The sequence below is a fragment of the Oncorhynchus tshawytscha genome, linkage group LG02, assembly GCF_018296145.1.
Source record: "Oncorhynchus tshawytscha isolate Ot180627B linkage group LG02, Otsh_v2.0, whole genome shotgun sequence".
NCBI classification, from domain to species: Eukaryota; Metazoa; Chordata; class Actinopteri; order Salmoniformes; family Salmonidae; genus Oncorhynchus; species Oncorhynchus tshawytscha.
Window position 1 is genome coordinate 67,060,884 of NC_056430.1, and position 12,075 is coordinate 67,072,958.

General features: G+C 39.8%; 1 protein-coding gene across 1 annotated transcript; it reads left to right on the plus strand.

Annotated features, from left to right (window-relative positions):
- Positions 1-2,645: 2,645 nt before the first annotated feature.
- LOC112222308 (melanin-concentrating hormone receptor 1-like) lies at positions 2,646-10,595 on the plus strand. Its single transcript, XM_024385081.1, has 2 exons — positions 2,646-2,661; positions 8,616-10,595. Exons 1-2 carry the CDS (start codon positions 2,646-2,648, stop codon positions 9,638-9,640), a joined length of 1,041 nt encoding a protein of 346 aa, XP_024240849.1. The 3' UTR covers positions 9,641-10,595.
- The last annotated feature ends 1,480 nt before the right edge of the window (positions 10,596-12,075 follow it).

Below are 12,075 nucleotides of genomic sequence, written 5' to 3' on the forward strand. Positions count from 1 at the left end.
TCAAATAACTGAATCCCTGCATGGAAATCCCATTGGCTATTTGCAACCATTTTAAATCTAAACTCATTAACACATAATACGTTTCTCAATACACCACATTCTATTTTTAGTGATCATTTTTCTGTTTGCTGATAGTTACTTTTTGAAGGGATTTGTTTGACAATAAGATGAAAATATCATGATTGGTTGTGTTCATGCCAAATGAAAAGGTAATATAAAAAAATATACAGTTAAATGACATGTCTTTACTATTAGTATAATTAGCACTATGTTCACCACCATCAACAAAACACCAAATGGAATTTGTGGAAGAATGGTGTTCCATCCATAGCAATTAGAACACTCGGGATCTCTATGGTTGCATCCTTCCAATAGAGTTCCAGACACTTTGCAGGCATTGTCTGACGTTTGATGGCGTCACTTCTACGACACACAATGATGCCAACCAAGGTGCATTGAAGCTGTTCTGGCTCTTGGTGGCCCAGCGTCCTATTAAGCTGCTTTATGTTGGTATTTCCTTTTATTTTGTCAGTTAGGCTACCTGTAAGTTCCCAATTCGTTTGAAATTATCATTAAAACGTCACAATGCTTGGAACATGTTTGCTTTCATTTTGTCACTAAAAAAAGAAGGATGGGGAGCAATAAATTCCGGGATTGGATATGCTAGAGCTTCAAAAATGTACAGTATGTTGGTGAAGGTATTCTTTCGGGCTAGGCTATTGGTCATCAAATAACAAGTAGGACCCCTCTTCGTGCTATTAAAATGTATTTATTGAGGTGCCATTGTGCCATGTTAGCATTAAAAAAGTACATTGGTCCTTGATCTTTGATGTGGCTGTCAAAATGTATTAAATACACATCGACTTGTGAGTCAAGACAATACAGCCACATCTCAGTCAGCTAGACTTCTCAACAGAAGAGTTATCCTCGAAACTTCATCCTCGGCCAATGAAAGACGTAGAGACTATACAGTAGCGCCGTGCAGCAGCAGGAGAGTTGTCAGTCTCCTAGTAAAATACTTGAAGACACTGGGCGCCTGTCTCCACTCCATCAAGCGCGTGCCAACGATACGCTACTAATCAGTAAAGTCCACTTACAAGAGCTGAAACGTTTATTATATTTTCATGGATCTCACAAATAATAGTAGTACTAGAATTTGTATGTGCAAGATGGAACTGTAAATATTATTTGTTTTATCAGTGAGTTCTAGCCACTACAATATTATTTATAAACAGCAAGACATTTGCGTTAACTACTTGATAATTTTCCCTGAGCATAAACACTTGATCTTTTTTTCCTTTACCCAGATTTTATTGAGATTAACATCGGAAGTTCTCAATGGATTTCTATAATGTGTCGGTATTGTATGATAACACCCCACCGGTTGCTGTGAACTCATCTGAATCTTCAACAGGTAAGCATTTATCACGGTTGAATATATTTGTACAGTAGGCTATTCAGTATAGCAATTAAACAACCAGATTGTAGAAACGTGTAATGGTCACTGCACTGAATGAAATCTTTGCTCGTTTAAAAAATAATTCATAGCCTACAATGATTTCACTTTATCTTATTATGGCACACATAATGTAGGCTATAATGAAAGCTACAGTCATCCTCTTTTTATTTTCGTTCGTTTTTCCTTGAAGACGTTAATGGTTGGTTTCCTTCACTGCTCTGTCTAACACTTGTTATTCAGAGGGAAATTAAAATCTGTCTAGTAGCTTCCTGAAGGCACAGCTAGTGCCAACCTTTTCCTTTTTGAGTGACTTGTTTTTCGTTGGAATGGCTCATTCTCTACCTTAATCTCAAAAGAGCCATGACAATTCCTGTGAACTTTTAGTCACCACACACATACAGTAGCAGCTATGTTATTGAGTTTTTTTGGGGTCAAAGATACTGTATATAGCACATACCAAGGGCACTAAAATATATATTACTGGGAACTGAAATATCTTCACAGGTTTGGTTTATGGATAGCCTATACTGTATACGATGCATCACGCTTTATTACAATGTTCCTCTGCTGCTCGTAAATTCTGGCGGATACCAAAGTCCTGACTTCAGTGTCTGGAAAGTCTGTTTTGATGTTGTCGGCAAGATGTGTTGGTAATGAGGGGGGCTGTTTTCAAATCCAAACAGTGAGAGATCTCAACAAGCCGCCTGATCCCGCGAGCTGACATGAATGTGGTATAGCAACACAGTGCCTTCAGAAAGTATACAAACCATTTGACTTTTCCACATTTTGTTGTGTTACAAAGTGGGATTAACAAGGATTTAATTGTCGTTTTTTGTAATCCATCTACACAAAACACTCTGTAATGTCAAAGTGGAAGAAAAACACTATTCAACTATTCAATCCCTTGAGTCAATACATGTTAGAATCATCTTTGGCAGCAATTACAGCTTTGAGTCTTTCTGGGTAAGTCTCTAAGAGCTTTCCACACCTGGATTGTGCAAGATTTACTCATTATTCTTTTCAAAATTCTTCAAGCACTGTCTGGTTGTTGATCATTGCTAGACAACCATTTTTAGGTCTTGCCATATTTTCATGTGGATTTAAGTCAAAACTGTAACTCGGCCCCTCATGAACATTCATTGTGTTCTTGGTAAGCAACTCCAGTGTAGACTTTGTGTTCTAGGTTATGGTCCTGCTGAAAGGTGAGTTCATCTCCCAGTGTCTGGTGGAAAACTGAACCAGGCTTTCCTCTAGGATTTTTCCTGTTCTTCGCTCCATTCCGTTTATTTTTTATCTTGAAAAACTCCCCAGTCCTTAATGATTACAAGCATACCCATAACATGATGCAGCCACCACTATGCTTGAAAATATGGAGAGTGGTACTCAGTAATGTGTTGTATTGGATTTGCCCCAAAAGTAACACTTTGTATTCAAGACAAGCCACATTTTTTGCAATATTGCTTTAGTGCCATGTTGCAAACAGAATGCATGTTTTGGAATATTTTTTTATTTTGTACAGGCTTCTTTCTTTTCAGTCTGTCAGTTAGGTTATTATTGTGGAGTAACTACAATGTTGATCCATCCTCAGTTATCTCCTATCACAGCCAATAAACTCTGTAACTGTTTTAAAGTCACCATTGGCCTCATGGTGAAATTGAGTTAGGAAGGACACCTGTATCTTTGTAGCGACTGGGTGTATTGATACACCATCCAAAGTGTAATTAATGCTCAATGGGATATCCAGTAGGTGCTCTTCTTTGTGAGGCATTGGAAAACTTCCCTGATCTTTGTCATTGAATCTGTGTTTGAAATTCACTGCTCGACTGATGGACCTTACAGTATGTCTGGTGTATGGAGATGAGATAGTCATTAAAAAATCATGTTGAACACAATTATTGCACACAGTGTGTCCATCCAACTTATCTGACTTGTTGAGCACATTTTTATTCCGCACTTATTTAGGCTTGCCATTAAAAAGGGGTTGAATACTTATTGACTCAAGACATTTCAGCTTTTCATTATTAATGAATTAGTAAACATTTTTAAAAACATAATTCCACTTTGACATCATTGGCTATTGTGTGTAGACCAGTGACAACACATCTCAATTGAATCCATTTTAAATTGCGGTTATAACACAACAAAATGTGGAAAAAGTCAAGGGGTGTGAATAGGGCTGTTGCGGTGACCGTATTAACGCCACACTGGCGATCACGATTCATGAAGGCAGTCAAATCCCATGTGACCGTATAGTCACGTAATTAGGCTTCTCCAAGCTCTGACGCTGCTGATGGTTATTAGTAGCCTACCACACTTGCTAACTGGTATTCAGCATTCCATTGTCCCTCTAATCACTCTGACTTAAATGCAAATGTGATCGAAAATCTAATCAAACACTTCATGAGAGCCCATGTTGCGCAACATTTCTATAGGCTATGCAATTGGGGGAGAAAATAAAGTGATGGCCTCTATTGAAAAGAGGACGATCCCATCAGCTTTCTTTAGGCTAAGCCTACTACATTTATTTCTCAACTTTCTTAATATTAACCACATTGCTTTACAACAGGAGTATAGCCTTCCTGGCTGGAATGAATATGAACCTCAGAAAAACACCCTCCATTCGCTATTTAAGTGCATAGAGGGGATGCCTCTGGGAAATTTGAGGCATTATCAAGTGCTTGTCAAATTGTGAATGAGAGACCTGATGAAGTGTGTACAGCCTGCGTAAAAAATTTTAAAAAGTAGAGCGCAAGCCTTTCAAGCAAATTTTTTCAAGTCATCATAAGAGTCACCTCATGCAGCCTTACAATGTATAAAAACTCTAAACACGTAGCCCAATGTTTATAGAACAACTAAAGTTACCTGAATAAATCTAAATTAAGCATATAGGAGTACCTATTTCTTTGTTAACCGCTCAGCACAGAATAGCAATATGTGCGCACTCCCTAAAAATGTTTGAAGAAAATATCATTTTTATTTTATTCAGCTTTGTTCAATTGTATTCTTCATACTACAAAGTAATATAAAATAAAGGCACAGAATTCTAAGCAAATCTTGTCTGCTAAATTAACTAGTGTAGCATACAGCCATTTGGCATAGCCAGATCAGGACCTAACATAAGTATACTCAGAGTATGCTATTCTGTTCTTCTGAAATAGACTACATTTTCTTCGTTTCTTTAGACCTGTCTAAAATAAATAATGGCTTTATTGTGAAGGTGTAGGCTATATTTCATGGATTTATTAGACTTTTTAAAATGTAGATGTTCCAAAAGGTCTGCATCAGGCTATGTGTACCAGGATATGCATCAATTACCGTGACACCAACAGTTATTTGCTTAACAATCACCAAAATGGTTTATATTTGCACCTTTGATTTTTTTTTTAGTTCATGGAGGAACCTATAATAGTTCAATTTAGCTACTGGTTCCTGGAGGAACTGTGGAGGTGTGGCTTTAAGTTATATATTTTTTTGGCCACCCCTTAGTGCAAATGTCATTCCTGTTCAACTGTTCTGTTGTATTGTCATCACATGTTAAAGTTGAACACTAACAGTTTTGTAGATTCAATGAAGAGGCGTCTGAGTTGCATTAAAGCCTATCCAAATCCCAAAGTTGGAACAGTTACCACTGTATGTAATCAGCAATGTTAATTTGAATATGTATATTGAACAGAAATATACGTGCAACTTGCATTGATTTCAAAGATTTCACTGAGTTACAGTTCATATTAGGACATCAGTAAACTGAAATAATTTTATTAGGCCCTAATATATGGATTTAACATGACTGGGCAGGGGTGCAGCCATGGGTGGGCCTGGGAGGGCATAGGCCCACCCACTGGGGAGCAAGGCACAGCACATCATTATTAGTTTTCCTCCACAGAAGCGCTTTATTATAGACAGAAGTACTCCTCAGCACGTGTAATGATCATGCTTTTTAAACATTTTATTGACATGCCAAGATTATCTTGGCAAAGGAGAAATGATCACTAACAGGGATGGAAACACATTTGTGCTTCAAATTTGAGAGAAATTAGCTTTTTGTGCACATGGAAACTTTGGGGATCTTTTATTTCAGCTCATTCAGCTCATTTCAGCTCATGTTGCGTTTAATTTTTTTGTTCATTATAGTATAATCTAATTTGTTCAAAACAGTGGCAGGAGGTGCAGCAGTGGTCATTCTATTTTTTACATGGAAAAGTCATATTGGTGTGTTTATGCATTTATTCAAATGCAAATACTGAAGAGCTCAGTGACTTTCAACATGGCACCGTCATAGGATGCCACATTTCCAACAAGTCAGTTCATCAAATTTCTGTCCTGCTAGAGCTACCACGGTCAACTGTAAGAGCTGTTATTGTGAAATGGAAACGTCTAGGAGAAACAACGGCTCAGCCGCAAAGTGGTAGGCCACACAAGCTCACAGAACGGGACCAGTGAGTGCTGAAGCTCGTAAGCACATAAAAATCGCCTGTCATTTGTTGCAACACTCACTACCGAGTTCCAAACTACCTTTGGAAGCAACGTCAGCACAATAACTGTTCATCGGGAGCTAAATGAAATGAGTTTCCATGGCCGAGGAGCCTCACCCAAGCCTAAGATCACCATGCACAATGCCAAGCGTAAGCTGGAGTGGTGTAAGGCTTGCTGCCATTGGATTCTGGAGCAGTGGAAATGCTCATTTGTCCTGGGATATAAACATTGAGTTGTTATTTTCCCTGAAATGCACAAGGTCCTCTACTCCGACAATGAATCCACATACAAAAGGGTAAAAGTTTGTTTTCAAGCAATCTCTCCTCCTCCAGGCTTCTTCTTCTTCTTTGGACTTTATATGGCGGTTGGCAACCAACTTTAATGTGCATTACCACTACCGACTGGCCTGGAGTCTGGACCTCAGTTAATCTTTCAGTCACCCACGTGGGTATATGCTCTTCAAAACCAATGAGGAAATGGCACATGGGTATAGGCTACTAAAAGCCAAAAAGGAGATGGGAAAGGCGTGACTTAAGCGTCACAAATAGAACCAAGTTCTATTTTAGCGCCTGGCCATGCAGGTGATCATTGACGGGCACGAGCAGTGTGGGTGCAATGATTGAATAACATGTACAGTTGAAGACGGAAGTTTACATACACTTCGGTTGGAGTCATTAAAACCTGTTTTTCAACCACTCCACAAATTTCTTGTGAACAAACTATAGTTTTGGCAAGTCGGTTAGGACATCTACTTTGTGCATGACACAAGTAATTTTTCCAACAATTGTTTACATACAGATGATTTCACTTATAATTCACTGTATCACAATTCCAGAGGGTCAGAAGTTTACATACACTAAGTTGACTGTGCCTTTTAAACAGCTTGGAAAATTCCAGAAAATGATGTCATGACTTTAGAAGCTTCTGATAGGCTAATTGACATCATTTGAGTAAATTGGAGGTGCACCTGTGGATGTATATGAAGGTCTACCTTCAAATTCAGTGCCTCTTTGCTTGACATCATGGGAAAATCAAAAGAAATCAGCCTAGACCTCAGGAAAGAAATTGTAGACCTCCACAAGTCTGGTTCATCCTTGGGAGCAATTTCCAAACACCTGAAGGTACCACGTTCATCTGTACAAACAATTGTACGCAAGTATAAACACCATGGGACCACGCAGCCGTCATACCGCTCGGGAAGGAGACGAGTTCTATCTCTTAGAGATGAACGTACTTTGAGCGAAAAGTGCAAATCAATCCCAGAACAGCAAATAGGTACAAAAGTATATATATCCACAGTAAAACGAGTCCTATATCAACATAACCTGAACGGCCGCTCAGCAAGGAAGAAGCCACCGCTCCAAGACCGCCATCAATAAGCCAGACTACGGTTTGCAACTGCACATGAGGACAAAGATCATACTTTTTGTAGAAATGTCCTCTGGTCTGATGAAACAAAAATAGAACTGTTTGGCCATAATGACCATCGTTATGTTTGGAGGAAAAAGGGGGAGGCTTGCAAGCCAAAGAACACCACCCCAACCTTTGCTGCAGTAGGGACTGGTGCCCTTCACAAAATAAATGGTATCATGAGGTAGGAAAATTATGTGGATATATTGAAGCAACAACTCAAGATATCAGTCAGGAAGTTAAAGCTTGGTCGCAAATGGGTCTTCCAAATGGACAATGACCCCATGCATACTTCCAAATTTGTGGCAAAATGCCTCAAGGACAACAAAGTCAAGGTATACAAAGCCCTGCTCTCAATCCCAAAGAAAATTGGTGGGCAGAATTGAAAAAGTGTGTGCGAGCAAGGAGGCCGACAAACCTGTCTCAGTTACACCAGCTCTGTCAGAAAGAATGGGACAAAATTCACACAACTTATTGTGGGAAGCATGTGGAAGGCTACCCGAAACGTTTGACCCAAGTTAAACAATATAAAGGCAATGCTACCAAATACTAATCGAATGTATGTAAACTTCCACCGAAGTCGGCTCCTCACCTTGTTCGGGCGGCGTTCGGCGATCGATGTCACCGGCTTTCTAGCCATCGCTGCTCCATTTTTCATATATCCATTTGTCTTGTCTTGTTTTCATACACACCTGGTTTTCATTTCCCCAATCAATCTAATTGTTTGGAAGTTTAATAAAGTGCACTTCATTTATCATACTCTGCTCTCCTGCACCTGACTTCGCCTTTAGACACACCTTGACACTTCTGACCCACTGGGAATGTGATGAAAGAAATAAAAGCTGAAATAAATCATTCTCTTTACTATTATTCTGACATTTCACATTCTTAAATAGTGGCGATCCTAACTGACCTTAGACGGAATTTTTACTGGGATTAAATGTCAGGAATTGTGAAAAACTGAGTTTAAATGTATTTGGCTAAGGTGTATGTAAACTTCTGACTTCAACTGTATATGTAGCAAAAAAGCTGTAAATAAAACTACAAGATATTTGTCCTCCGAAGACGGAGGTGGTGGAGGGGTTAATAATTTTAAAAAATAGTTTAAAAAAAGTTATATTATTAAATATATATATATATTTATAAAAAGAGTGTACCACTTGGGTCACAGCAGCCAGGCTATGTAAATTGCTGATTGACAGGTCTGGTTTCTATGATATTTCATACCGGTACTTTAATAACATTCTCTTCTGCTGCTCTTGTGTCCCTATAGGTGGGGGTCATGATGCCTACTACAACAACGCCATCTTGCCCACCATATTTGGCATCATCTGTTTCCTGGGCATTATGGGTAACTGCATGGTCATCTACACCATCCTGAAGAAGACCAAGTGCCGCTCCAAGCAGACCGTTCCCGACATCTTCATCTTAAATCTGTCCATCGTCGACCTCCTCTTCCTCGTCGGTATGCCCTTCCTCATCCACCAGTTGATGGGCAACGGCTCGTGGTGCTTCGGCGCCTCTATGTGCACAGTCATCACCGCGCTGGACTCCAACAGCCAGATCGTGAGCACCTACATCCTCACAGTCATGACTCTGGACCGCTACCTGGCCACTGTCCACCCCATCCGCTTCAACTACGTTCGGACACCGTGCGTGGCAACCGTGGTTATCGTTCTAGTATGGACGCTGTCGTTGCTGACCATCATCCCGGTGTGGATGTACACGGGCCTCATGCCTCTGCCTGGTGGCCTGGTGGGCTGTGCCCTGCTACTTCCCGATCCGTCTACCAACATCTACTGGTTCACACTCTACCAATTTGTCCTGGCTTTCGCTCTGCCTCTCCTCATCATCTGTGTGGTCTTTTTCAAGATCCTCAAGCACATGACCACCAGCGTGGCCCCCTTGCCCCCCAGGAGCCTGAGGGTGCGCACCAAGAAAGTAACCCGTACGGCAGTGGCCATCTGCCTGGCTTTCTTCATCTGCTGGACCCCTTACTACATCCTCCAGCTGGTTCACATTGGAATCCAGAACCCCAACCCAGCCTTCTCCTACGCCTACAACATAGCCATTAGCATGGGCTACATTAACAGCTGCATCAACCCGTTCCTCTACATTGTGTTGAGTGACACCTTCAAGAGGCAGCTCATCGTGGCCATGCGGCCGGTCCACAGGAAGTTCCGGGTCAACCCCACCAGCACCACGGAGGGTAGTGTTAGCCTGAGATTGACCACTGACAGACCCCAGCAGGATCAGAGCTCCAGGGAGCTGCTGCCTGCCAATATGGCTGACCACTGAGGCCTGTTGTATGACAATTTTAGTTTTGTTGAACCTTTATTGAACAAGACCTCTTTACCCAAGGAGACCTGGTGTGGCCAGTGGAAGAGGGTATGAGATCAGTGTACAAGAACGGTGTATGGGGACAATCTATGGACCAGTGTATAGGAAGAACTGTGTATGTCATCACTGCATTTGAATAGTGTACAGGAATGAACAGTGTATTAAATCAATGTATGGACCTGTGTACAGGGTAGGGTTGCAAACATCCGGTAACTTTCCCCAAATCCCCTGGTTTTCCAGATATCCGATTTGAAAGATTCCCTGAATCAGGAAGTAATAAGCAGGAAATCCAAAATCCTCCAACCAGGATATCTATAAAACTTTGTAATTTTGGGAAAGTTGGCAGATTTTTGCATCCCTAGTTTTCGCAAACCTAGTAAGTACAGTCCGAGACATTTTATAGGATCACTGTATGGGATCAATGATGTATGTCTACATGGGAACAGTTAATGGATCGATCAGAATAGAAGAATACAATATGTGTGGCATCAGTGAGTAGGATCAGGCAGAGCTTGAGAGGAGATGTTTAACATAGTCAGGATGAGATTATTGAGTACCGGCCAACACATGGTACTCAGTACAGTAAACATAGGTACTGAAACATAAGGACATTAAAAAAATGATTTTCTAATGATATTCAGTGGATAATGGAAAAGTGTGAGAGTCAAGATGATTCATAGCTAAATGTACGAATCAATGAATAAATACATATACAGTCATAAATTACCCGCATGAGGATGACTAGTTTGATATTGTATCAGGTATTGTAATTCCAATTCTTCATGGAAGGCAGGTTTTAGCACAATCCCTTACTGTAGTTTTGGTTTGGCAATCTAGCTAATGTATGTTAAATTTCATTTCAATGTACCATTTTCACATACCACTTATATTGTACAGTATGCTCAGTACCTAGTACCTACACTGCAATTGTACCATAAATACATGTTTCAGCTTCACTGAATGTTGCGTAGTACTTTTTATCCATACATTTGTACATTGTCTAAGAAGTAATCATGTATGACCATTCGGTGTGGATGTTTTGTAAATATATATGTTTATATTAATATATACATAGATACTGTATGTTTTGGTGTAATTGTATTTGTATATACAGAATCAGAGTTTTTTCATTTATTCGTATTTTAACGTCAAGTTAAAATAAATATGGTTCAAACTCAAACTTCTCATCACGGTATAGAGACAGGCAATACTAATTATAATTTCATACATAACCAGTGCAATCCTCATATTAATCATATATTTGCTTAATTAATTATGCAATGCCAATGAAATTAGGCATTGCGGATTCTCCTGTCTGAATTTCTTTGATAAATTGTTAGTCTTTGTTTCGCTTTGACACTTCAAATCTCACTTTGAATCTTAATCTGATTTAGAACCATACTTAGGCAGCCTGTTTTCCCACTATGATTTGTGGGTAGTTGTTTTCTGTCTTTGTTTTAGTTACCAGACGGAACTGTTTCGGTTGTTTTTTTTGTTACTTTGTATTTTTAGTGTTCAGTGCTATTGAATAAAATGATGAACACTTACCACGCTGCATATTGGTCCGATCCTTCCTACTCCTCCTCAGAAGAGGAGGAAAACCGTTACATACTGAGCATCAATTTATCGGAGCATGGACTCTACAAGGTGTTCAAAGCGTTCCACAGGGATACTGGCCTGATGTTGACTCCAATGCTTCCCACAGTTGTGTTGTCTGGATGTCCTTGGGTGATGGACCATTCTTGACACACACGGGAAACTGTTGAGCGTGAACAATCCAGCAGCGTTGCAGTTCTTGACTGAAACCGGTGCACCCGCCACCTACTACCATACCCCGTTTTAAAGGCACTTAAATATTTTGTCTTGCCCAAAAAACAACTAAATGGCACACATACACAATCCATGTCTCAATTGCCTCATGGCTAAGACATCCTTCTTTGACCTGTCTCCTCCCCTTCATCTACACTGATTTAAATGACAAATTTAACAAGTGACATCAATAAGGGATCATAGCTCTTACCTGGATTCATTTGGTCAGTCTATGTCATGGAAAGAGCAGGTGTCCTTAATGTTTTGTATACTCAGTACTTTTATAAAATGCATTTATTAAAGCAGAAAATGGGTGACAAAACAGGCAGTCCATGGTATTGTATTGGAAAAATATGTCACATTGAACTGTAATTTACAGAATATTTTTTAAAGATCATCACTTTAGAGAAGTCTGATGTATAACCGATTGTGAAAGACTCAGCATCTAAACCGTTCTTGGTACAAAATTTGTTTTGTTGAAAATATCAACAGATCTTTTCAAAGTGAACAATTACTTTGAGCTCAAAGGTGACATATCACTGTAAATTATTTTGTGCTTCAAGGGTGAAAGTGGGTGTATTGAA